General features: G+C 30.4%; 3 protein-coding genes across 9 annotated transcripts in view; 1 reads left to right on the plus strand and 2 right to left on the minus strand.

Annotated features, from left to right (window-relative positions):
• LOC111620331 (DNA mismatch repair protein Msh6-like) overlaps window positions 1-971 on the minus strand; it is a 64,686-nt gene extending 63,715 nt beyond the window's left edge. Inside the window, exon 1 of the mRNA XM_023362250.1 lies at window positions 861-971. The gene's annotated coding sequence lies outside the window, so the exon portion shown is untranslated. The remainder of the gene's footprint in view (window positions 1-860) is intronic.
• Window positions 935-24,407, plus strand: LOC111620283 (transcription factor E2F3-like). 7 transcript variants are annotated; one of them, XM_023362214.1, is made up of 10 exons: window positions 935-1,164; window positions 1,420-1,697; window positions 16,365-16,476; window positions 19,435-19,526; window positions 19,721-19,845; window positions 21,748-21,897; window positions 22,479-22,593; window positions 22,673-22,814; window positions 23,174-23,378; window positions 23,491-24,407. In XM_023362214.1, the coding sequence occupies exons 2-10, from the start codon at window positions 1,470-1,472 to the stop codon at window positions 23,555-23,557; spliced, it is 1,236 nt and encodes a 411-aa protein (XP_023217982.1). In that variant the 5' UTR covers window positions 935-1,164; window positions 1,420-1,469; the 3' UTR covers window positions 23,558-24,407. The 7 variants fall into 7 exon arrangements, with proteins under 7 accessions (XP_023217982.1, XP_023217999.1, XP_023217952.1 ...); XM_023362231.1 differs by having other exon boundaries at window positions 936-1,164; window positions 23,171-23,403; window positions 23,446-24,407; XM_023362184.1 differs by having other exon boundaries at window positions 936-1,164; window positions 23,171-23,378.
• A 2,151-nt stretch (window positions 24,408-26,558) lies between these two features.
• LOC111620027 lies at window positions 26,559-27,077 on the minus strand. The gene has a single exon (XM_023361874.1). The coding sequence runs from the start codon at window positions 27,075-27,077 to the stop codon at window positions 26,559-26,561; it is 519 nt and encodes a 172-aa protein (XP_023217642.1).
• Window positions 27,078-27,734: the final 657 nt, after the last annotated feature.

The following is a 27,734-nucleotide window of genomic DNA, read 5'->3' on the forward strand; positions in this document are numbered from 1 at the left end:
TCGGAGCGGAATCGCTATATTGCCAAAATTAGTTTACGTATGTTAATCAATGTCATATATATAACAATATGAAAACTTGTTTAAGAAGACCACAGAAGGCCGCACATCACGCTCCAAAAGGCCGCAGTTTCTCTACTCCTGTTCTAGTCTGTCTATATTCCTTTTATCTGTTGTACTACGTGTGTAAATTTTCTTTAACGCTGTAATAAAATTATTTTTATTATTTCAAGAGGACAATATGCGTTATACATGACAATATGACACATATTATCTTGAGACGGCCGGATGGCCGAGCGGTCAAGGAATTTTTCGGGGTGTGGTCCGACCGGATATGTCGGGCCCTCTTCCTCAGCACCCGGCCGCCCCATTATGGATGTGACCAAATTCATAATGGGCTTGCTAAAAGAGACCCTCTTACTTTTAACTGTATTTCTATATATATTGTAAATTATATTGAAAAATTCAATAAAATTTTAAATTAATTTTATTGTGGTCATTTATTTTTATATTTTAATCTATAATTAATAAATGACAATTTTTATATTGTTATATTACAGAATTACATTTTAAATAAGCCTGTATCCTTCATTCTAATTAAAATGATTATTTAAATTTATAATTAATAAAAAGCGCTTAAATACAATTATAACTAATTATTAATTAATATAATTAATNACATCCGGGAAAGTAAAAAAGTATGAAATTTTATCTTAAAAACGAGTTATAAATCGATGAATATTTTAATTACTTAAAAAATTAACTAACCACATTAAAATTTTAATAAAAAATAAGATTTACGTTAATCTGTAAACTAACTGGAAGAGTGTTAAAATATAGATACTTTATTCAAATTATTTAACTTTTAAAATATTCATCTTTTTAAAACGTTAACACCCATCCAAGATGGAAACGCCTTCATTCCTATTGGTCAATCCGCCCTACCTAAACAGAAGGTGTCATCCTCCTTCCTATTGGAGGACGTGGGAATTTAAACTCTCGAATCGAACAGGAAATGGATCTGTAATAACGAAATAAACATTCGAGACGTCAAAAACTGGTCGAATTATCATATCAGCCGAAACAATTCGAGTTAAACTTAAGTCGGGGAAGCGGAAAAATCATTTTAAACGACATTTACAGCAATTTAACTGTTTATGACGTCATGTGAGTATCATTCAAGAGGTCTAGCGTGACGACATTTTCGCGGGAAATACGATTTGGCGCCAAAAGAGGTTCTTTTGTGTGCAGGAAGAGAATAGATACAAGGAAACTTAATCCGTTAACATCCGCCAATAATCACAAAATGGATATGATATAATAGTTCATAACATTTAGTAAACTTTAGTTAGTTAATTAACAGATATCAGTTTTCATTAAAGACAGGATAAAAAAGATTTTTTTTTTTTTTTCTGGAATTAGGGATATTTTTATGAACGGACGTTGATGGTGTCATTGTCGAGAGATCTGATATGGCTAAGACCAAAGTGAACATGGGAATGACTTATAATTCGACCAGTTTGTCATCTTTGAACCAGGAGGGTTATCTTCTAACTCCTACGACAAAGACACCATCAACATCGTCGACGTTGAAACGTCAACAACCAACACCGACCATCTTAATGGACGAATATGGACAGACTCCAGATCATTACTATCTTGCTAGAAATCCAACCAAACCACCAGCTAACAGGAATCAGGTGAGTTTAGAAAAACGTTTTTACATATCAACGTGTAGGCTGTTACATGTTATTACATAATTTCTTGTTCTAATTTTATATATTTTCAAGGTTATTGCTGCTTCTTCATAAATTTTCTGCATTGTTTGGATCTTTAAAACTTGTTTACTTATTGATATTAGAATGATCTATATATATAAAAAAAAATTGGTGCTTCATTTTTAAATGGTAAATCAAGGAGTTGTATTATCATCTTAATTTAAAACACATTAATGGAATTTTCTGAGAAGCTGCATCAATTTCATTCATTTCATGTCAGAATTGGGATGGCTTCATTGGTTTGAAATGTGTTAAAAGAATCTGGGTAAAACTTCATTCTTCATTCTAATTCTTTCAAATATTCTTTTGATATAATAGATATATTCTTTTGTTTGATATATAAAGTGTGTGTAACTGAGAATTGTAATTATTTTTATGATCTTGGAGGGTTGATATTGAACAGATGTCTACTACATATCCTGTGAATCTTAGTGGGGTGTATTTATTTTTTTTTTATTCTCATATAAAAAGTAAATTCTTTTTTTCATTAACTTTGTAGCCTATTATATGAATTTTGAATCTGGAATGGTTCCTATCTTTAACGTGTTTTTCTCATAGAATTTATAAAGTGATTAATATATAAGCGAAAATTTTCCGATAAATCATTTAACGCTACTATTTAAATGGAATTTTCAAATTTTGAGTATTCTTTAGAACATAATATAATTGAAGGAAAATAATTAAAATTTTAATAATATTCAGAACTAATTAAATTTTTATTTCGATAATGATGCTACGTACAAAATTTTAATATTTAAAGTTGCGGAAAAATTTTTGAATAGGACTTCTACGTTTTATTTAGAAATTTAGCATTAGGATTTGAATAATTTAGAATTTTTAAAATTTACTTTATTATATAAACAATCCAAATTTTACTTTTTTATATATATTTATTTTATGATTTGCTATATAGGATTGGATAGAGGTGCCATCGCAATCGTTTGATTAGGGAAGAATCCCAAAATTTAGTCGTGTTTTTACATAAAACGATACAGAAGTGATACAGATTACATTTTCTTTTAATAAGTAGTAGAGAATTTTCTGTTTCGATTTTATTTGTGAACTTTAACTGGGTTGGAGCCTCGTACGACTGGCTCAGATCCCATCCTTACATTATTTAATAGGGGGGAAAAAACAATATATTTTATACATTTCTCATTGTTCAGTAGAAGTGTGCGTATTAATAAAACTACAAATGCATAAGAGAAATATGAAAGTTGAAGGGTTATTTGAAAAAGAAAAATTAATCTTTTAAGTGAATTTTTTTAAATCAAGTTAGTCAATTACATCTTATGATCGAAAATGTTATAATTCTATTTTATATTTTTTGTGTATTTTTTATTAAAAAATAATTTTAATTTAAGGGTCTTTAATGATATAAACGTCTATTCGTGCCGATTTATCATGATAATCGGTAATAATCATGATTTTTTTTTTCAGTCGCTTACTGAATAGCAAGAATGTGTATTACATAAACTAATTTCAGTTATAATTATTACAAATTTTTTAATATAATTTTGCCAGTTTACTTTTTATATCATCAAGAAGCACAGAGACATGTTTATTAAAATTAGATGGTTTGATAATTTTTTTCTTCTTTTTATCTAATCTAACAAAAATAATATCAATATAAAATACCGATATTTCATTATTTTTTTAGGAATTTTTGAAGTTAAGATAGTTTGCTTAGATATAAACTTTAAATTAATGATTAAATTTATTATTTTTAACCAAACTTTTCTGTGAGACGTTTCTTTTTGCTTCGATTTTTTTTTCAATAATGCTTTAATACTACAAAATACTATAAAACTTTTTGATTTATTCACTTATGACAATGTTTTTAAATATAATAATCTTTAACATTGTTTATATATGAGATATGTCTGTGGTAAGGTTCAATACTGTTATTCTGTTAACTTTGAGTGAAGAATGGATGATTTAGTTATTTAAATAAGAAAATATTGATTCTTTCTAAGGAAAAAATTATAATAGTGTTTGCTATGCTGCTATTTTAGATTCTAATTTGAATTATACAGATAAAATTTACACTAAACTGTAAGTCATCGCAATACTCGTAATATATTGGATTAAAACAAACAAAAGAACTGCCTCATAACAGATTTCATATAAAAGCAAACTTTATTAAGACCATTAGTTATAATTTTTGTTATTTTGTTGAATTCAGTTCTCATTTATCTTCAGCATCATTATATAAATTAATAGTTAAGATGGGAAGTGTTGAAGATAGTTGTTGAAATTTAAGTTAACAGAAAAGAAAGTAGTGTGTCTTAGTACCATAGAGTGGGAAGACAAATTGTCATTCTTCCAATTTGTCTTCAATGACTATCATCTGCCATTTTTAAGCTTTATACCTATAGAAATGTATTGTTTGAATTTGTTAACAGTTCTATTTAAATAGCTGATGATGGCTTCATGAAAGCTAAAGACGTTTCTGTAATAAGAGATTTTTTTGGTTTCCTTAATCCAGCAATGATTCGTAATATTTGTATGTTGAAAATTAGAAATGTACGTCAAACATTTTTAGAATAATAATCTCAAAAATTCAAAAAATTATTATATATATTCACTATTTTGAATTTATCCTCTTATTTGATCAGTAAACTATTATTTTGTACATATCATAAGAAAATATAATGAAATTTTCATTCATAATTTTATAGATGAAGAGTTTGCAATTAAAATTTCTTTATATTTGAATCTTTTTAATTTTCATGAAAATTTGTGAAATAAATATATGGGCAAAAGAGTGTTATCATATTTGAAGTTTTGTTTACAATATTTAGGTTTATAATTAATTAAAATTGATCAAGGAAATAGATAAATTTTGCAGTGGTATATGAATAAATGAAACACATTATTTAATTTAGGAAACTAAACAAATTAAATTGTTTTTTAGACAATTATATTAAGGTTTTATTATCCTTAACATATAAATATGCAAAATATAAGTTCAAGCCCAAGTTTAGGGGCAAGCAACATTTGTTTTATTCTGTTTAGAATTATTATGATGTTGTAATATATTGAGTGTATATATCTATAATATTGAGGATAGTTGTTAAAAAGTAAAATATATTCAGTTTATTATGTTTTTTCTTCCTGAGCTAGACAGTTATTTATATTAAAAAAATTATCTATGCAATGTTTTGAATAGTAATGGTTTCATATAGTAATGTATCCAAGTATCATTGTTGTTGCAGCTCGGCATATGAGGTTCGTACACCATAAAACATTAATAACCAAACCTAGATATTATTGTAAGGAGCAAATATCGGGAATAGATATGTGGATAAAATTACTCTCGTAGATAAGTCTAATAAGATTTACATACATACAGTATTTGAAAATTGTTGTAGATGGAAATATTTATAATTTTTCTGTAATTTGAGTGCACTTTACCTGAAAGATATTTACACAGATTTATAACAGATATTCTGTACTTTTATTGTTTTTATGTAATGTAATTAGTAAAGTCACAGTAGTTAACTTTGGAACTATAAATATTGAAAGCTGCATCATACACATAGCACTAAAGAAAAATGTACAGATTAGGCCTATTTGGTTTCTTTTGGAATTTTTCATATGATAGTTAAATCATTTTTGAAGTTAACGCACAATAAAATTCAAAAATTTGTAAATTTTATTACATTCAAACATCATTAAATATTTTAATGTTTTGATGTAGCTACATATATCAATTACCATTAATTAAATGCATATATTTATTTTCTGTTGCTATTTAGAGTGAAGCTATTTTAAGTTCAAAACAATTCATCTGTTAGCTATTTTACTGTAACTTGATAAAGTTCTTAGTTATACTAATTAAGTTTTGTAACATAATTTACATCACGTCATGTCAATTTTTGTATACAAAATTTAAATGTTTAAATTAAATTTTTGTTAATTAAATTAAATCATGTGTTTAATGTATAATGCAAGGGCCATGCTACATGGTTCCAAAATTGCCAAATGGAGATATTTTTTATTAAAGTGATGATTAAAATATAATACTGGTGACGAGAATCCTCGTCCTCTTATTTTGACATTCAGCATGAAATTGAATCGCAAAGCACATTTCGGGAAAATCGGCAGAATGTCGAGCTCCTGCGCGATCAGAATCCCATGCACGACATACGTAGAAATGTCATAACCTTACACCGCAAGTTAGGACAAGAAAGCAGGAAGTGATGTTGAGAACGAAAGGCAGATTTTGTGCAATACCACCCAGCGTTTCCAAATTCAGGATTGTTTTATTAACTGACTGAAAATTTGGGGAATTTTTCTGTGAGACGTTTCTTTTTGCTTCGATTTTTTTTTCAATAGACTAAAGTATAAAAATTTTGACATGACAGAATATATGAAATACTATTTAAGCATTGTGATCAAATGTGTTGTTCGAAATTATTTATTAAAACATTATAAAAAATGATTTCTATGTCTAAGTGATGGCTTAACATTTTATTTTTGCTTTCCAGACTCCAAATCGATAAGATTACTAGCACCTACATTAATTACTAAGTAAAACTGGTGGCGAAAAAAATTTAAAACTGGCAAAATAGGTGGCAATTTTTAAAAAAATTTTTAGAATGATTCCTATGTAATGAACTGTTAAATAAGTCAGCCAAAAATGTCTTTAAAATTTTGACATGTTAATAAAAACAAGTTACGTCTATCAATATTTGTTTTTACTTAATTTATTTTTAGTAAATACAATATTATTTAATCAAAATTTTTATTTTTTTTCTCTTTGTAATCAGCTGTGTTTTCCTAAAGTGACTGACCGTTACTTTGGAATTTTCATTCTTGATTTTTTTTTGATAATTATACTTAATTAAAAGATTATTTGTGATTACCACGAGCAATTATTATAAAAAAAAGTTGCGATATTTATGCAATTATTCTATTACTGTCAAAGTAACGCAACATATTAATGAATATTATTTTAAAGATACTGATGATTTTAAATATTTTAGTTTGGTTCCAAGGAATTTTAAAGGGAACAGGACATCGAGAGACTTTTAAAGTAACTTCAAAGACCAAAAACAAAAAAAATTAATGAATTATTCATAATTTCTGGTTTTTCTAGTAAACATTTTGTCTTGATGAAATTATTTTGAAAGGCGGTGTAACTTTTTAAGTTTGTTTTCCTATTGGAATATCCATTATAATTAGTTATTAAATCAGAAATTTTTTTTGAGGATAAGTAGAAGTTTTTTTATTACATTTATGTATATTTTCAGAAATTATCATCATAAATTCTGAGTCCTGATCAATATGCAGTCAATGATCTAAATTATATATAATAGTATAACTAATTATAGAAGTTGATTATGTAATGATGATTTATAATAGAAAATAAATAAAATTATTATTGATTCGTTTTTGTTTGTGATGAGGTCGACTTCTATTTTGTGCCTTTTAACTATTTTTAGCTATTCTTTTTCGAACAGAAGAGAGATTAATCTATTATTTTATGTTGGGTTCTTCTTCCTTATGCTTTTTTCTATTTTTCATTTTCAAGAGAATTATATCTTAAATGGATTTAGCATACTGTATATTATCTGGTCACTTTCTTATCCTTAGATTTTGTAAGGAATGTTCTTATTGTAAAGGGTAGGTTGGTGAAGTCATACACAACATACAGTATAGAAGACGTTAACATCCTTCTCAGTGTTATAAGTTTATTAAATACAAAGACACACAATGTAGAAATGTAATTGAAGTTTGGTTAAAGTACTTTCAGTTGAAACATCGCAATCTCCTTCAAAAATATCATAAAATTAAATTCGTTTATACATTGCCCATCTCAACGTTTTAAGCTATTGTAAGTTGTAAAGTTGATAATTTAAAAATACATTCTTTATAACAGGGATGCACAACCTTTTGTGAAGAAGGGCCAAATTAGGATTAAGTTTACTGACTGGGGGCCGGACCTCCAAGCAATTAATGCGATGGCTGAGATTAAATGCTGGCGGCAATCTTCTTTATGTCTGGTGTAATGGCAGATGTTGAAACAACCAGCAGATTTTCCAAATTCTCGTTGGTTAACCTGTTCCGTGTTTTGCACTTGTTTAAATTCATAAGCGAAAACTTGCAAGCTTGTTTGGCAGTACCTATGTATGCTTGTTCGCATACATNATATACACCAATATATAAAATTATTAAATATTATGTTAGAGAATTGAAGGGATAACAAAATTGTTTTCATGGTACATCACAAAAAAGTTAATATTTTAGAATGAAAATGGCTATGTTAATTATTTATATTAAAAAAATATCAAAGTAAAATAATTATTATTTTCATTATAAAATTATAAAATTAAAATTATATATTGTGTAATTTTATGCAGAAGAAATATCTCCTGCAAAGTTATGTTTTTATTATTATAATTTTTTACCACAGTTTTAATTCTTGCTTTCATTCTGAAACTGTATAATATTCCGAAGGAAGTCATTAACCAAAGGCTTTCTGAATAGATTTTTGTTGGGTTTTTTTTTAAGCTGCTGATGATTTTATGAAAGGTTCAATTCTTTCTTCTGACTAGGTATAAATTTTCATTTATGTTTAGAGAAATTTCTCATACGATACAGATGAAAGATTACATTTTCAAATACATCAAGTGATCTGATAACACTAACAACTTTATATTCTGTCTCTTGAGTTGTAATTGAGATTTGCTTTTTTTTAATTTAATGGAGAGAATTTAAGAACAATTCACTTAAATATCAATACATAATACATTGATGAAGTATGCTTTTATTCTTGAATTTGATTTATAGACTTTACGCAAATAGTTAATAATGTATACTTATAAAGATATTCATAGTCAATTACTTAAAACTGGGTATACATTAATGAATACTGCACTTATAACCAATATTCTGCTTGAATCTCTCCTTGAGCCATTGAACATGACTCTTAGTCAACAAACATAGCTTCTGGCATTCTGAATATAAAATACTATTCTATTCACGGTGGTAAATATTCTGGTTTGCATGTATTTTCCTCAGTTAGTGTACTTGATTCAATGTTATTTGTTACAGTAAAAACAGCAATATCTTCTAAGTTGATTACCGGTATTAATGAAAACACTTAATGAACCTTTATTTCCGGTAATGTTTCAATTTAAGAACAGATGTTTTTGGCCTCACTCGAGGTCTGCTTCAGGTTAAATTAAAATTATAATTGAGATTCTTTTAAATTATAAACAAAATTCTCATTTATAATTTTAATTTTAATTAATCTTTCAATATTAGCTACCCAAGTCTGAATAGCTTGATGAAAAATTCTGATGCCTAAAAAAAAAAAAACACAAAAGGTCAACAACTCACTGTGCATTTAGAGTTAACACTCCATTACAAATCTCTTAAGTACAGCGTAGAATGTTGATAAAGCATGATAATGTGAAAAATGTATCTGTAATCTCTATCTACAATTTAGTCTAGACGCTACGGGGTGACACAACAATGAGATCTCGCACCATCTTAAAATCTTCCTAGGGCATCCTCTGGTTTGGTCCGTGGAAAAAGTTTTCTTTCCAATTTGTTCCGGGGGCAAAAACTGTTGGCCACCCAACTGTTTCATTGGGAGTTTTAATGATTACGAAAAAAAAAAATACTATTTTATTTCTAAAGATGAAATAAAAAATAAACTAAAGTGCGATGAGTGATATTTACTTTCAGCAAGTCTCCGCTGTTCAATGATACGCAAACACAATACATAGATATTACATGAACTAACAAGTAGAGACTTGTAAAACATAGGTAATAATATGCAGCAAGAAACCTCAAAAATTCTCTCTTAGGTGAGTCTTCAAGATGCAACTTTTCGTATAATAAATAATAGAAAGAAAACCTGACATGGTAAATTATTATTGAAATGTGAGATTTCCCGGGAAAATAAAATTTCCCGGGATTTTTCTCGTAGGGAATAAACAGCGAGAATTCTGGGAAAGAAACCCTAATTGATACATTAACTTCACAAATATTTTGTAATTACAATCATTAGTATAATGTAGTTAATTTCTTTGTAAAAATATTACTCAAATGCAATAGCAATTCTGCAAGAACAAATTTTTCATTTTACTATGTAAGGATGATATGTATGAATCAGACAAATGAATTACTTAGCTTTGCCATTAAGTTATTATGTCGTACTTGTGTACCATATGTGTGACAAAATGATATAATACAATATATATATATATATATATTATGTGTGACAAAATGATATAGTACAATATATATATATATATATATGATATAATACAATATATATATATTGTATTATATCATATATATATTGTATACAATATATATATGATATAATACAATATTGTATATTGTATACAATATATATATGATATAATACAATATATATATATTGTATTATATCATATATCAGTTAAGCAGTAAGTGATGGGATATTATTCCGTCAGAGACAGTTGGCATGGAATTGCTGGCTGCTGCCATCTCTTTTAAATCATACTGAGTCTAACTAGTGCCAAGTCTGGATTAAAAGAAAGCAGTTTACCTGTAACAATAGAGTTGTGCCAATCATCTATTAAACACCTTTAGGGGAAAATTTATGAATTAAAATAATGTGACTTCTTCAGGTTTGCATCAGAAGTTCTTACATAGTTAATTGGGGTTTTTTGTCCCTAAAGATTTTCCTATCTGATCTCGTCTTTCATCTAACTAACTCCATTCTCAAGATTAAGGAAAGACAGATGGGAATTTATAGAATATACAATTTTTTCAAATTATATCCCAATTAGAATTATACATAAGATGAAATTAATAGATCAGTCGTTTTTTCTGTGGAATAAGAGATCCTTTCTATGAGGTGAAGAAATGATCAATATTATTATTTTTGATTACATCTTCCCTACTATCTTCTGTACACTAGTTTTAATACAGTATAACATTAAAAATATGTATTTTGTTTCTTTAATGATATTATAATTATAGTAAATTATCATTTGTAGTTATAATCACAGTATAATCACTACATTATTGAAAGTTGATTGTGTTTAACAGTAACAATTCGTACTGTAAATGCTATTTACTTTTGTTTTATATGAAATATATCTATATACTATCAAAAAACTTATAATGTAATAAAGGGGTTGAGAATCACGAATAAATATATTATGCAATAAATTATTAATCTTATGTTTTGATTAAGTATTTTTCAGTTTGTTTTCTTGTGTGATTAGAATAATGTTTCGTGAATTTGAAAGTAGATATCCTACATTGAAATTCGAAAAGTTTATAACGCTAAGTTGATTATGAAGTAAAAATATAATGGCTTCTCATATTACGCAACAGTTGCATTTATAGTCTGTAGAAAATACATTGCCGTTATAATTTTGTGAGTTTGTGTGGGTTTTCCATCACAATATGTTAAATTTCATGTAATATGAACGAAAGTTAGCCATTTAATGTTAAATGCCATAATTGCATTCTTCGTGCACAAATTTGATCTTGCTAAAATACCATAGATACGAATGAAATGTACTACACCATATTCGTAAATAGTTTCATTACAAAACTTATACCCTGGATAAAATGAAAACAATACAGATAAGGTAGGATATGCTGAAATCAAGAACAACAGTTTCTCTTAGAATTCTTGGAACTCTTGAAGTTTCATAATAATGAAAGAAGACAAAGCAAGCAATAAGTAAATTGAGAATAAGAAAAAAGTGAAGGTGGTTGTAAACAGATGAAAATAAATGATTGTTACAATTGTTGAACTAAAGCTAAGTAAGTCTATGTTTTAAAAGTTTGTTTAGTAAATATAAATTGTTCTGTGAATTGGAATGAGATAGAAATAAATCAAGCTTACACGTAACAATTAAGGAAGGTTTTATGTTGTCTCGTTAGAGATTGCATGAATCTTATCTGAAGCTAGTATACTATGAGAATAATTGAATAATTTAACCATTTGAAATATTCCTTTATAACCAATTTTATCAAATGGTCGGTATTGAACAATACTGACCATTTGAAAAACATTATACGAGTGATTACTTATTTGTAGAATTCATTCCCCTGACTTTTAATGCTTTTTTCAATGGAGTAATTTATTATAATTTGCATGAATTGTCATATACACAATACACAGGCAATAGCTAACTTTTGCCAAATATCCTAGTTAAGCAGTAAGTGATCCGGATAATATTCCGTCAGAGATGGTTGGCATGGAATTGCTGGCTATTGCTGTCTCTTTTAACTCGTCTAACTAGTGCCAAGTCGGGATTAAAAGAAAGAAGTTTAGTAAAATGAAGGGCATTTTGCTGTGAAATGATGCAAAGTTAGAAAAAAAAAGTAGCAGCTGTGTGGAAGGAGAAAAATAACGCCAGAGGAGGAGTTGTGTGCACTTCGAAAAGTAATCCATGCATAAATGATGATTATCTGTTTATACTTTGTTAGATTTACAAGTAAAAACAGTAGCTACAGAAACCATTTTTTATTGGTTTTGACATCTACAAAATGGTGAATATTTACATGCAAATACATGAATATAATGTATTTGTTAAAGAAGCTTCTTGAACATAAATCCAATTCAAACTGTCTTTTTGGGAGCAATGCATGCAAAAGTTGAGTTTTCTGAAACAGTTTTTGTGAGTAAAGCAGCTTTAATGTGGTTTTTTTTTTTTATGTGAATACATTTTGTTGATATGGATCTATCCATTATGATACGGCAAAACTTAAAATAAGCTAAGTTTCTGATATAGTTCTGTTTAAAAGTAAATTTTGTTAACTTGGATTTTCTATGATATAGTGTGTTTAAAAACTAATGTTTCAATAAAAATTCAAACTAATTTTAGCTTTCATACTTTTGCACTTCATACATTTTTATTTGTTTTGTCTTATACAAATTATCAATTGTTAAACTAGCTGGAACACACCCTCCTTCCAAGAAATGTATATTTAGTAGCAATTTGAAAGGATGGAATGTTTCAGCTGGTTTACAATTGATAATTTATGTAAATTAAGTCAAAGTAAATAAAAATATACGAACCGTGATCCAAAAAATTCAGATAGTTTTACACCGTTAATGATGTGCGACTCGTGAACCTTATCTAAGTTAGCGATGTGTTAAATCAAACAATTATCCACCCATTATGAAGGGAAAACCTTAACAAAATTTGGATTTTGTGGTTAGTCTTCCTTTTCGAAATCAAAACGATATAATTATTGACTAACGAGAATACAATAAGAGTTTTTGTGGTTGCTTGCTATTACTGAAGAAAGGAAATGTTACTTTTTTAGTTATAGTTGAAGCTTGAATTTTTGTTTTCGGACTATTGGAAACATCTCTAAATAAAATAATTATGGAAACGTTTTTAAATCAAGACTACCATGAGGTTTTTTCTGTAGACAGACATATGGTTAATAGACGTTTCCACATGAATGGTGAGCAAACAAGCATTAAAAACAGATGTAACTTGAATGAGTGTGGGAAAATATTATTTTAATAGGTACTAATGGGATGGTAATTAGTATTTCCTATGTTAGCACAGGAAATTTTGTTAATTATATTTATCATTTGAATTTCCTTTTTGTTTAGTTAATCAATATTTGATATTATAATTAAAAATTACTCACCTTTTAGGTACTGTAATGTATTGTCATATTGGTATAATTTATTGAATAGTTAAGGTGAATAAGCTGAGTTTAATGTATTAAATATTTACATGTTAAATCAGAACTAGCTATGTATAACTAGTGTTATTTATATCATGGTCTGATTGTTATTGTATGATTTACTGAGGGTGTATTTGCAAATATTACTCAACTTCAAAATTAATGTCTTTAAGAACTCTTCTGTGAATTGTTTTGATCTGTTCAATGTGCGCTCCTTGCTGTTTGGCAATAAGCCTACACTATCATTTCCACAAACCAAACAATTGTTTACATTTTTTGGGATTACATATTACCATTTGTCTTTAAGTACTTTCCAAAGCCCACTCAGAATTGTAGCATGTCGGTGGAAAAGTTGTTTAAAGAATCCAAAACCAAAGAAGTCTAAAGGGCTGATGTCTGGTGATTTAGTAGGAATATCCTGATCCTGATATTTTATATAATTGAGACCTATAAAAGCTTTTAAGATGTTTGAGATACTCTTCAGTTTTCTTTGCTGTGTGAGAAGTGTCTTTGTCATGATGGAACACAACTTTGTCCATCTATGAGGAACATTCCTTTCTAAATATGGCTTCAGTACATTGCTGATATATTAGTTGGAATTCATCTTAACTTTATTTGGGACTTTTATAAGAAGTATTCCTCTTCTGGTCATTCCACCAACAATCATGAAACTTTCTGGTCAGCTTTCATAGCACTTTGTCCACTAAGTTTTGGGAACATTTTGACCAGGAAGATAGTAACAGATCTTGCGAAATCCATTACAGTAGCTTAAGCATAATATGCTACTGTAATATTATGCTACATCCAATGTCACCATAAATTTTGATCTACCTGCTGCCAGATGTCGCTTGTACAGTTTGCAAGTATTTATCTTGCGATTTTGTTTTTGTTCTGCAGAAAGGCAATATACTTTGGTCTTCTGTACTTTTGTCACTTTCAAATCCTTATGAATTATGTTTTGTACAATACAGTCCTCTGGAAATTTCCAGTTTGCTTGGCAATGTCTCTGATACTTGGAAGGTTTACTGTGTAGACAGTAGTTTGTGGACCTTCTAAATATTACTCTTACTGTGGACGAGTTTTAAATGACCCCCCCATTTTTCACATTCCATCCTTTTTCATATGAGAACTAATAATAATGTTTATCATCTTCTGACTTACAGCAATGGAATTGATTTTAGTGATTTCACGATCTCTCTGAAAGTCAACAAGCACTTTTATGCAGACATCAATTTCCTGAATTTTATGCGGTGCCATCTTTTTTCAAATTTTTTTTATGCAAATAATTTTACAACATTGAAAAGAATTATAGATAACTACAAAAAAGTCTTGCAAATATCTTTTAATTGATGTTGCCAATTAAAAGATATAACACAGTAAAGTTGAGTAATATTTGAGTATACACCCTCAATAGTTAAGACTAGTAGATGATGATTGTTTGTTAATAACAAATGTTTCATGTGGATGTGTGTATAAAACAAAATATTCTGAAGTTAACAGCTTAATGTAAAATATAATTGGAAATTGTTTTATGCTGTTATATCTTTATATAAAGTGCATATTTATAATCAATAGATTCCAGCTTTTATGACATTAAGTTGTTCCTAAAAAGTAGTTTTCAAATGTGGTGTCACATTTTCCCCATAAGCTCAGTGTCATAAATGAAAGATGTTACTGGAAATAGTTTCACACAGTATATTTTATAAATCTTTGCAAGGTCTAGTGTGGCGCACAGTAGCAAGGTGAGTGTGTTAAATATGGAGTGCTTAGGTTATATGAATTTAACAGGATTTGAAATATATCTCAGGTTGCTGGCTGTACACTATTATTGAAATATTCCAGCGTTTCATTCACTTAATATACAGCTAGCCAAGATTCATGAAATTATCTGGACTTGACGGTGATGGCCAACAAAACGGCACAGAATTTAACTATATTTCTTATAATTAAATTAGAAGAATTTATACCAAACAAATTTGGGTTCAAAAAATTTTCTGGTATAACTTCAACAGTTTACAACTGCTTAGTTGTTCCTGTAAAGTGAAGGGTCTGTTGTTATATGTATGCACATTAGATTCTTTATACAATATATATGCATGCATATACATTAGACCCCACTTTACAACCTTACGTATTTCACAATTGATATACAAGAAGTTATAGTACACGATTCAGTAATATAAAGTAAATTAACAAAATATAATGCTATACGGTACATACACATATACATATGATGATGATAAAATCAATAAATTTAATGAAATTTCCTTATCTGTAAATTAATTTTTTTCTGTATAGTTTGTAACAATGTCTATATAACAGCATAGAAAGAAATGAGCATAGAGCTTCCAGGAAGTACTGTGCCATTTCTTTGTCATGTATGTATGTATTATATGTGTAATTTTTTTAAAACATAGTCTGGAATCTTTGCATTTTTTTCAATTACTTTTCTAGCTGTTGCAGAACATAAGGGAAAATATGGTAATTGGCCAAATTTTGACTCCTAGTTTCTTGCATTTCTCAATGTTTTGACACTCCACACATGTAAAATGTAAAATATCCTTACAGATTGCATGATTATGCTGGAATCTATTTTGAATTATATCTCAGGAATGGATGAATGAAAAATTTTGAAATTGCAATTTATTTCTATATATATATGGGAGCATTGTAGCTTCTAGATATTTTTAAAATTAAGAGCTTTAATTATTAAATTACTTATAAAACTGTGCTTTTGCTTTCCTCTCGTCTAAATTACTCATAGTTTTAATGTAGCATAGTTAAACATTGATTTATGTACTGGTAAACTGATTTTTCAACAATTTAAAGTATTTTAGTTTAGTTTAAATTCACTTTTACAGAAATTAGTAAAAAATATTTTATCGCATATTTTATTGTGGTAAAAATTTTGTTTAGGTTAAACGTCGTCTGGACCTAGAAGCCGTGGGCTCGGTGAGCAACGACGAAGGTTTTAGAACTCCAAAAGCAAAGAGAGGAAGGCCACCCTCTTATAATATAAGTCCAAAAAGTAAGTCTTTACAACCAAATTTTTTAAACCGTCGAATCAGCCTTCTTTAAGACAAGCATTCTGTTATTAACGTCTTCCAGCCGAAATATTTTATTTACCAAAGAAATAGATATATTCCAGTCTGTTAACTGTTTGATCCTGCCTAATCAGCCAAAAACAATTTGATAAATAAAATATTTGCTGGAAGAGATTAGAACTGTTAAAGTTTAATCAAAACGTTAGTTTACAAGACTTATATTATCTTCAAGATAAAATTAATCCCAATAGATTTTCATTTTGAATGAATGGTGTTAGCTAATCCCAATGACTGGACCCATTTTAACACTATTTCTACAATGGAGTTAACTTTGAGTGGGCTAATAACATGATGATATGGTGTTTGCCCTCTGCTGGAAGTAATAACTGGAAGAATGGTATTATGTTAACATAAATTAAGTTGCATTTGGTATGAGCATTATCTTTGACTTTTTTCTATTCTTATTAATCTTGGTTAAATTTTACCCTGATTAATTTTTGTCATGTCAACTTTAATTATATATTAATATTATACCTTTTTAATTATTACAATAAAACAAAAAGCTAGTTCATTGATAATTACTTGATAATGCACTTGCTCACAATGCTCTGGTTGATGAATTTTTGGCCAAAAATTCAACAAATATGGTTCTGCAAGCTCTGTATTCACCCAATGTGGCATTGTGTGATTTTTTTCTGTTTCTTTGACTAAAATTTCTGCTTGATGGCCACCGGTTTGAGTTGATTGATGCCATAAAATAACTCGCAGCCAGTCCTGAAGAGTTTCACAAAAACTACTTTAAACCATGCTTTGAGGATTGGAAAAAACTATGGCATAATTGTATTGCTGTGGGAGGGGATGAAATAAATTATGATGAATAAATTCAAATATAACATTTTATTGAAGCATTCCCAATACTTTTTGATCATGGGTATTCTGACAGTAGTTATGTTCATTAAATACTTTCTTAATTAGTTTAGTATTTACATTTGTTTGAGAGGTGCCTTTGCAAATATGTCAACATGGCCTAATGTACTATAGGTACAAAGGTAGAGGAGGATTGGATAGATAAGTTGCCATCTAGAGTTAAGCATTTTGCCAATAAAAAGTTGATGAGCAGCCTAGCTACGAGTAGCATTGTCATGGATTCACCAGATGTCCATAAATTATTTGTATTTGCCAAGACACACAAGCAAGGGCAACAGCTCTGTCCGGTGGTCGACAAAGCTAGAGCACCTACACATAGATTGGAGAAAGCCTTGCATACCCTGCTTACTAAATACCTGGATGGATATCCATTTACCATCTCCAGTGCAGTAGAACTATTAGAGCAATCAAAGGGATCACCTCCCCCAAGTACATTACAGTGTTGGACTTTTGGTCCGTATACCCCTCCATTGAGCTACTTCCTTGTTTCTGTGCTTTCAGAGACTTCCTGTTTACAAGAGTGGATGATAGAGCAATGCACCAACATGTACTGGAGTTGGTCCACTTGGTATGTTATCGTTCTATATTTTGGTTTAACGGGGTTGTATACATGCAAAGTAAAGGGATTCCCATGGGCGATCTGATTTCTGGTGACCTCTGTGAATTAGTTGTCAGACAATTGGAAAGCAGGACTCTCCCCAACTTTCTCCACATCATCATCCTGTACAAGAGATATATTGATGACATCATCATTTTCTGGAGGACAACACCAAATTTGATGCAGTTTGTTTACCCAGTGAATGAAAATTCATACAGGCTGTTCCTTGAGGTCTGTCCAGCTCCACTTAGATGTTAGGGTTGAGGGGTCGAACATATACACATCTGTTTATTGTAAACCATGTGCATTCTCCACATATATCCCAATTGGATCATGTGATCCGTGTCTGTACAAGATTGCAGCATTTGGAGCCTTAGTTAGAAGAGCATTCACACATTCTTCTACTCCACAAGCACTGGCAAAGGAATTAGGGCTTATAGAACAGATAGTCAGGGCACATGATTACACTTATACAAAAAGAATGTGTGAATGGCACAGACAGGACACATCATTTCGACAGAAATGACGAGAGATAAGCAGGAAGAGTATATGGAGAGGATCCCTCTCACTTTTAATCTGCATTTAAAATCATCATACATCACAATTGCCAAAAAACTACACATCGGTATTATGTACAGGATATGCCCCTCCATATTCAGCCTACTATGTAACAGAAAAGACCACATAATCCTGACAGACTACTGGGCATTTATAGCATCCCTATTAGAGACAACAGATGGGATAGAGAAATGTACATTTGGTCTACTAAATATTCAGTGGGGTCAGGATATGTGAACATAAATCAGATATAAAGCTTAGTGGGAGTATTAAGTACTTAGCTTGGATGTCATGCCAACAGTTAACTCAATCAAAAACTTCAGACTATGAGGCGTTAAATAGAATTAAAAGATTTCTTTTAATTCTATTTAACGCCTTATAGTGGGAGTACCATTGCACTCTCCACATATGCAACAGACCTTGATATTATGACATATTTTCCCAGAGCCCAAATCATCCTTACTACCCTACACGCAGAACATCTCAAGTGGTAAGGATATTCTGAAAGGAGTCTTTACAAGGGTCAGTTTGGCAGGCTGATTTATGTTCGGTAGATTGAATTACCTGCCAAAGGATTGTATCGAGAATTGATTTATATGTTCAATTTACAATTCAATGATTGTTTGATTTGAATCGGTCCACATAAATACAGTTTAACAGCACCAATAGTCGGCTTTTTAATAGCGTTTAACATCATGGTTTTTACATGCACCGATAGGTTTTGTAAAAAATTTTAAATTTAAATGAAGACACATTTTTATGAAATAAAATCTATCCATTCTAGAACCAAGTTTTTATATATACATACGATTATTACTAAAGAAAAATTGTAATAATATATTTTGATTTTATTTTTTAGTAAAATCTCCAATAGAGAAAACACGGTACGACACCTCGCTTGGATTATTGACCAAAAGATTTGTCGAACTGCTTACCGGAGCTCCCGACGGTGTAAGTTTTTCAAAATATTTTTAAATATATCGTGAATTGAATGGTAACAGTACGAAGATAAACAATTACAATATTATAAAGGTTAGTTACAGAAGTATTTGATTAGATTCCACATATTTGTACTATTATAAAATTAGAGTAATATAATGCATGCAATTTTATAGAAATGTAGTGAAATATTTTAACTATTACAGGTTGTAGATCTGAATAAAGCATCGGTGTTGTTGTGCGTGCAGAAACGGAGGATCTACGACATAACAAATGTTCTGGAAGGAATCGGCCTTATTGAGAAAAAATCGAAGAACAACATCCAGTGGAAGTAAGTAAAATAGTTGGTTTTAGTCGATTCATTTTAATTCATAAATTTCCTTAAGAGTGTCTTGTATTACAGAGGAACACTACCACTTTGTATTAAAATAATTTAAAATTTATTGGAGAAATGTTTCTCATTGCTTTATTTCTTATATAATGCTACAACTGTACTCCCCATGGGATAAAGAACAATTTGTTCCAAACTGTTTTTAGGTAGCAGACTAGCATGGCAGAACTGATTATCCAAAGCGGTTAACTTTTACTTTAGTGTGTGTATTATTTATCGTTTAATTTAATTTGTATGGATTTTGTTGTTTTTAATTGTAAAATTTAGATACACTTAACCAAAAATTGTTACTTCTTTGCTGCAAAGAGGCCAAAGACAACATGCCAGTCAGTCTTATGGCTTCAACAAATTCTTTGTTTTGGGTCTGATTATCTTCACTAATGTTTGACTATATGTTTGACAACTTACTTTGATTTCAATTAGTTTTAGAAAACAAGAAGTGCCTATTGAAGGTGGTAATATGTTGTTTGTGCTATCAGTCACCTTCTTGAAACACATATTACTGCTTGCACTGTGAATGACAATTACTGTTGACAATTGTTGAATTGTATCAATGTACCATGTACAGTACAATAACAAATAGAATATTGTTTATGACAAATGCTATGCGGAAAATTTAATTATAATTAGCGTCACCTTTCAGTACTATATTTTACTGTGTACTCGTACCCTGTCTTGATATCTACCCACCTGCTTTGTTTTTTATCATAGGAGTAAGAGTATAATAAAAAAACAGATGTATAAATTTGTAAAATAATTTCATATATCAAGGATGGGCCATGTCTTGTCATATAGTTTTAATATGTTGATTTCTTTTGATAATTAATTAATTGATAATTGTAAAATATGTGGGGCATTCAAGTCAAACTGGGACTTTTAGTTTTACAGGTACAAGAAGGGATGCTAATATGGCTGTACTTGTAGTGGTAAGTGGAAAGTGTGCCCTATTATCTGAAGGCAGCATGCCCATTGCAGACCAGTCACATGACAGTTATTCAAATGGTGTACAGCAGTGTTGGTGCTCTCATGGATCAGTGAGTTGAAAAGTTTCTTGTGAAGGAAGGTGTAAAACCCATGGATATTTAACGAAGACTTCATGCACAGTATTGAATGAGACACTTAGCTACAGTAAGACATTTGAATGGTGTAAATGTTTTAAAGATGGTCCATGAATGATGATCCCAGCCATGGTGGTTCCAAGCTCGCAGCAGTCATTCTTGTGAACATCCAGTGGTATGGAAGGCTTGGTCCTAGATAATTGACTCATAACCTGTCATGAAATTACACAAGAGAAATCTTTCTTTGGGTATGAACACAATCATTCTCCATGACAATGCATGAACTCATTCATAATGTTCACCATACTGCATGCATATTGTAGCAGCTTGGCTGGGAAAGCATTGTCACATCTCTCTTGCAAACTGGATCTCGCACTGAGTGATTTTTACCTGTTTGGACCTCTAAGAGTTCCTGGGAGGTCAGGATTTCAGCACTGATGATGAAATGAAGCAGGCTGTTTTAGAATAGTTCAGATGAACTGACAAATCTTTTATACTGAAGCTTTCCAAGCAATAGTTAAATGCTGGGGTAAGTGTATAAATTTAGCAGACGAGTGTATCAAAAAATAAATGCAGTTCACTCCTTTATTTATTCTTTTATTCTGTACACACTAAAGTCTTGGTTTGACTTGAACTCCCCTCAAATATGTGATTTTGTTTTGAAAATCAACTAGAGGTTTAGTTACATTCCTCTTAAGACAAATAACATAACTGATAATCCATAACATAATTTAGATTAGATAATTATTGGTAAAATTATCTAAAGAAGTTGTTTTTTTGTTAGAGGCGGGACTCTAAATTCTGAATTGGCAGCAAAGTATGAGAATGTAGAAAAGGAGATAACGTTGTTAGACAGTAAAGAAAATCAGCTGGATGAACTCATTCACAATGCAACCTTACAACTGAAAATGATGACGGAAACTGAAGACAAGAAATATCCTTTGTTGATATTTATATATTTTTTTATTGTGATTCCAAAGCAGTTATATTTGAAGATATGTTTTGGCTCTTTAATATATATCAAATTGATAATATGTACGACACACCATTACATGTATACATAAGTATCTAACAGTTATACAATGATACTTTTCTATTATTAGTATATAATTAGCAAGCTATATCATGCTTCTTTTCATGGTTTTTCTGTTGTGATGGATTGGAGTGAGGTTGAGTATCTGAAGGTAAACAAATTGCTAAATTTGAACAGCTGCTGTGCTTATCTCATCAAGAACATTTTGGATGAATTTGTATTATTGTGGCATCAGATAAGACATTACTGAAAAGACAAAAACCAAGAGCGGAATACTTTCTTGAAATTAGAAGCTATAATAGAGGCTAAAGACTATACCAGTAATATAGTTTCATCTGCGTAGTGAGATATGGTGTGTACAGCAAGTGAACAAAGATAATTGACTCAAATTGAAAGATACTTTGAGATAAAAACTAGTATGATTTCTTCACATAGTTTAGGTTATTGGCTAATTTCATTGTAATTTCTTTAATGATGTATACGTATGCATATATTACGTACCGTGACCTTCAAGGCATCAAGTCCTTTTCCGACCAGACGGTCATTGCCATCAAAGCACCTCCGGAAACCAGATTAGAAGTACCTGATCCTAGAGAGGTAAGCATCTGGCTCATTTGTGTTTTCTGTTGTTATTTAAATTCCAGACATTTCATTAAAGTGTGTTGATCATTTCCAGTCTCTCCAAATTTGGTTAAAGAGTGAAAAGGGCGAGATAGAAGTCTATCTTTGTCCCGACGACGACGATAGCTCTTCTTTAAAAGAAGAGAAACAAGAAAAATCGATAAAAATCGAGAGCAGTAGCAATGAGAATTTAAAAGGTTAGTTGGTAGCCAATAAAGCGTTGTTTTTTCAGTTTTCTTCAAAGAATTTTGTTGTTGATGAAATTTGCACGCAGAGGAGCGTACGGTTGCCAAGAGTATTAAACTTACTTCAGGTTAAACTTTACGAATCATCATTGAAGGGCAGATTAGTTATTAAGTTATACTATTTTGTAATAAAATTTCCATGCATGCAAAAAGTTTTAGTATGCTTAGAAATGCATGTTGTTATGTAGAACTGTGAACTATAGGCAATGGCATAGATTCATTTATAAAGCTAAATAAAGTTCGTTACAACAAGATAAACTTAAAAATTAGTATTATACAATTTGAATTTTTCTATTTTAAAAATCTAGCAGACCCCTCTTTAAAGTACGCTTTAATATCCGAAGACGACGATTTAGCTCCGATGGGAAAGAATTTCCTACTACAAACAGAGGACCAACATAGCGATTCACTGCCATTTGTACATTTAGAGCCACCGTTATCGGAAGAAGATTACACATTCACTCTGGACGAAGGAGAAGGGATAGCAGATCTGTTTGACACCTGTGATTTTTCTATGTAAGATAGTAATTATAATCGAATCCCCTGGTAATGTTATATCGATGGGCCAACACAAATGTGTTGGCCCATCGATTTATTGCCCTGTTTGATTTTTCCCCTTTTTTTAAAGCCCGATATTGTTGTGTGGCATTACGAAAAAGGACATTTTCTCGAAGATAATTTGTCGGCAGAAATAGCAAAAAAATACCGAAACGATTTGTTTTTCTTGCACCAAACATTGAATGAGCACGATCAAAACAGAAAAAAGTATTCAAATTTCTCATTGTTTCTTAACATTTGCTGATTTATTCTTATTCGTTTTAATGAAACTTTTTTATGTATTAGCGACAGGAAAAGTTAGTTTTAACACTTAGCAGGTTATTGATTTGATAGTGTTGTGTTTTGATGGTTATTTCAAATTTTTACTTGTATATGAATGTTTTTTTTTTTTTGTAATTTTTGAATTTTTAGTCTAGTGCAACTTACATTGTAATCGAAAGAGACAAAGAAGGATTTGCCTGTATGAGGTTTGGCTTTTGTTAAATTAAATTCACAGGAGCCACCGTGCGCTTGCAAGTACTTGCAGCACTCGAACTTAACGAGAGGACCTTAAAATGCAATGCGAGAGAATTTCTTTTAATCACCTCGAGCGCCTTTTTTGTATATATCCGTATAAAGTCCGTTCTTGTTGAAATTTGTTTCTTTGATATTTGACACACTACTGTTGTTTGTTCTCAAAGAAAAAAAAAAAGAATTGTAAGATAATTAGCATTAAATATTCATGCAAGCGGACGAACAAACAGAGACGTGTGCCTTAATTTGTACGCTTCCTTTAATTAATTCTTATGTACTTGTTTTGCATGTCGGAGTTAAAATAATGTACATAAATGTAAAAATATCGATCATATATTTTTAAGCGAAAAGAAAAAAAACCAAGTTATCGAGTGGGATATTTTACTTGGGATGTCGGTTATTCTTATCTTTATCATTTTATCTAATCGTAATTATTATTGCGACGGAATTGAGGAAAGCGTAAGAAACCATCGAGTACAAAGACAAGTTTTATAATTGTTTACCACGAATCCGAACGTCTGCATTTTGAAATTTTAGCGGCACTCCAATTTATTGTACAGTATTAAAATATAGAGAACGAATTTTTATATAGATTTGCGTACCGTTGTCATAAATTCCGTTAACGTCTGCATCCCGTTGCAGAAATTTAGTTCAAACGAAACAGACTCCTGCGGAGGTCCGATTTGTTCCGAAGCCTCGACCAATAAATTCGGGGACTTAAAACAAATGTATATTACTTAAATCAGTTTTGTAATTTTTTTTTTCAAATAGAATTTTATGATAAATGTTTTAAAAATAGTCATTGTATTTCTTATGTAATTAAAAGAAAATTTTATTTACCCCTTTTTTTTGTAACAATTAATTGTTGAATTACAAACATCGTGATTATCATTAAGACTAGTCTGTAATTAGTCAACAACTCAGTTTGTGTGTATTAAAGAATACTAATAGATAGATTTTATACACACACAAAACTGATTGATTTCTTTGCCAATTCCTCTCAAGAAAAAATAATTAAACTTGGCATAATTGTACAGAATTGTGTATAAAAGTATCAAGTAAGGTCTAAAATATGAATTTGGTTTCTAAATAAGTGGCCACGAGACAATGGGACTAGAAGCTTATTTCTGTAGATGTTAGCAAAAAAAATACCTGTTTATCAATCAAAATTTTCTTAAAATTCTCATATACTATTGGAAATTCTGTATATACTAGTGTTCAAAAAACCAGGGCTGTGGAGTCACGTAAAAATCTACAGACTCAGACTCTGTTTCATATACATAACAAGTTGGTAAGTAAAAGGGAGTCGGAGTCGGCGGATTTTTTGACGACTCCAACTCCGGCTAAAACATCAAAACTCCACGACTCCGACTCCACAGACCTACAAAAAACACTAAGCAATAGATATTGACCTGGAAACTTTAGATAAATTTTACATCAAGTAATTTGTTGGAACATTGTCTAGTAATAGTCTTATTGGGGTGCAATTATCAAATTGCAAATTTATACATTCCCACTATCATCAGTGTCTGTCTTTAATCCTATTTTTGAGATTAACAAAATTCAAACTTTCCATATCTGGTCTGAGTGAATGTCCCAATTTAACTATATACAAACGAAATTATGTGACTTCAAAAGTTTTGAATTGTAAGGATCAATTCTACACCAAATTCAATCAACCGAGATCAATAATATATGACACAACCCTCTACGGCAGTTTCCCAAACACTCAAAATTCTAAAAGTAAATATTTAATAAGTTCTTTTAAAATTTGGAAAAATTAATATGCATTAACTGCAATACACAAATTTCATTCAATTCCAAAACTATTATGAATTGTCAACAAATTGTATCAAAGACAGTTATTGGCAGTTGTTTTCATGTTTACTCTTCATCCTATACAATTCTTTATTCACTGATTTAATTTATTATTATTAGACTCCTAAAAAGACTCGTTAGTGTCTTTAATCGTACCTATTGCGGATTAAGTCGGGGCCACACTCGGAAGTGACCCGATATTTCTGGGACATCCAGTCCACAAAATATTTCCGAGGTTCTTGGCCCAGTTTAAAACTGTCAATGGTGTAAATAGTGTTGGACCAAATGAAGAATTGTTCTGTTTGAAAATTACAGAAGGATGCGTAGGGATTTGAATCTGTGATCAGATTGGCAGGGTCTACCAACTGATTTCCAAAATTTCCCATGTTAACTATCTAGTGCTGAAAGCATTTTTAAAGAATTTTTATGAAATGAGTAATCAATTAAAATAGCAATGGATAGCACTTAATATCTTGGATAAAATGAACTGCCACAAGCATTTGGATTAAAACTTATGAATATAAATGGTTATATGATCGCACATTTAAGCGTCTTTTTATACATTAGTGAATTTAGTGATGTGCATGAACAATTTTTATGTCATTTATTATATAGCTAATGCATGTACTGTATAATAGTTTAAGAATAAAAATTGTATCGGTCTTATGTTGAAGTTAAAGATAACACGCATATATTGTAGTAACTGACCTGACCTGATGATTTTCTGATTTTTACAATAGAAAAAGAATTTCTCCAGTGAATTTTTATCAAAATGTAGGGTAAACAGTAGTTATTGGCCACATCATCTTAACGTTGTCCCACAGATGTAGGGTTCGTTATTCGGATCTTCAAACGCCACTTTGTTCGATCGAGTGTATCGCCTGGATTCAGATGCAAGGCCCTTAGGTGTCTGCATTGATAGCATCTTGCCATCGTTGCTTCGATCTTCCGTGTGGCCGGCGGCCGTTCACCTCTAGGTGGTAAGCAATGTTGGAAACTGTATCTGGGACTGATTGTCAGACGTGGCCAAACCAGCGCAGGCATCTCTCTCATTTTTGCCTCAATGGGTGCGATGCCAAATTGTTGGTGTATCGTGTCATTGGTGATATGGTCTAGGAGGGATACACCAAGTGTCATGTGAGCCATAAGCATCTCCATGGAATGGAGAAGCCATTCGGCTGCTTTCGTTGATGGCCAATGTTCGGAACCATAGAGAGCGATGGGTTGTACCACAATCCGGTAGATTTTCGATTTTAGGTACATGAGCATCTTTTTGCCGCAGAGAACACCGGTGACTTCTCTCCATCGTAGCCATGCCGCATTCATCCTCGTTTGTACCTCGTCGAGGCCACAGAATTTTTTAAATGAAAAATTCTATATGACATAATATTTCCTAATTTAATCTGTTACTGATAAATTTTTTTTTATAGCCTTTCTACTGCTGTCATCTAGAAATTACAAATGCCAATTGTATAATTCTTGTTTTACAAAAATGTGAGATTGCATGTGGCCAATAACTATATAAAATGACACAAAATAGCCCACAAGTTTTTCTTACCTAATGACAGCAGAAATACTGCAGTGAAATTTTTCCAGAATAGCTTTTTTAGTTTGCTGTCACCATTGAAAAAGTTTCACTAAATATGCTGATTTTGTTTATTCATAATACTGTTAGGCACAATTTAAGAAGAATTGTGCCTAAATACCTAATGACAATGTTTTTTTTCTAAATTATTGCTTGGTTTTGTTACTTTCCCAGGACATTTAATTATAATCTCTAAAATGTTTATATTATACTTCCAATAGTAATAAATGACATCTGAAAAATAACTTCCAGCTTCTGAATGACAAAACTGCATCATTGGCATATTGGGACCACTATACATGATGCGAAAGTGTCGTATAGTTGAAAGGGCATTTCTTAAAACTTCTCTATGTTTTTATGATAATTTACGGGCAATAACTGATAAAAGATAATCACTG

Source organism: Centruroides sculpturatus, unplaced genomic scaffold, assembly GCF_000671375.1.
Source record: "Centruroides sculpturatus isolate CEXI.00-Female unplaced genomic scaffold, Cexi_2.0 scaffold117, whole genome shotgun sequence".
Lineage (NCBI taxonomy): Eukaryota > Metazoa > Arthropoda > Arachnida > Scorpiones > Buthidae > Centruroides > Centruroides sculpturatus.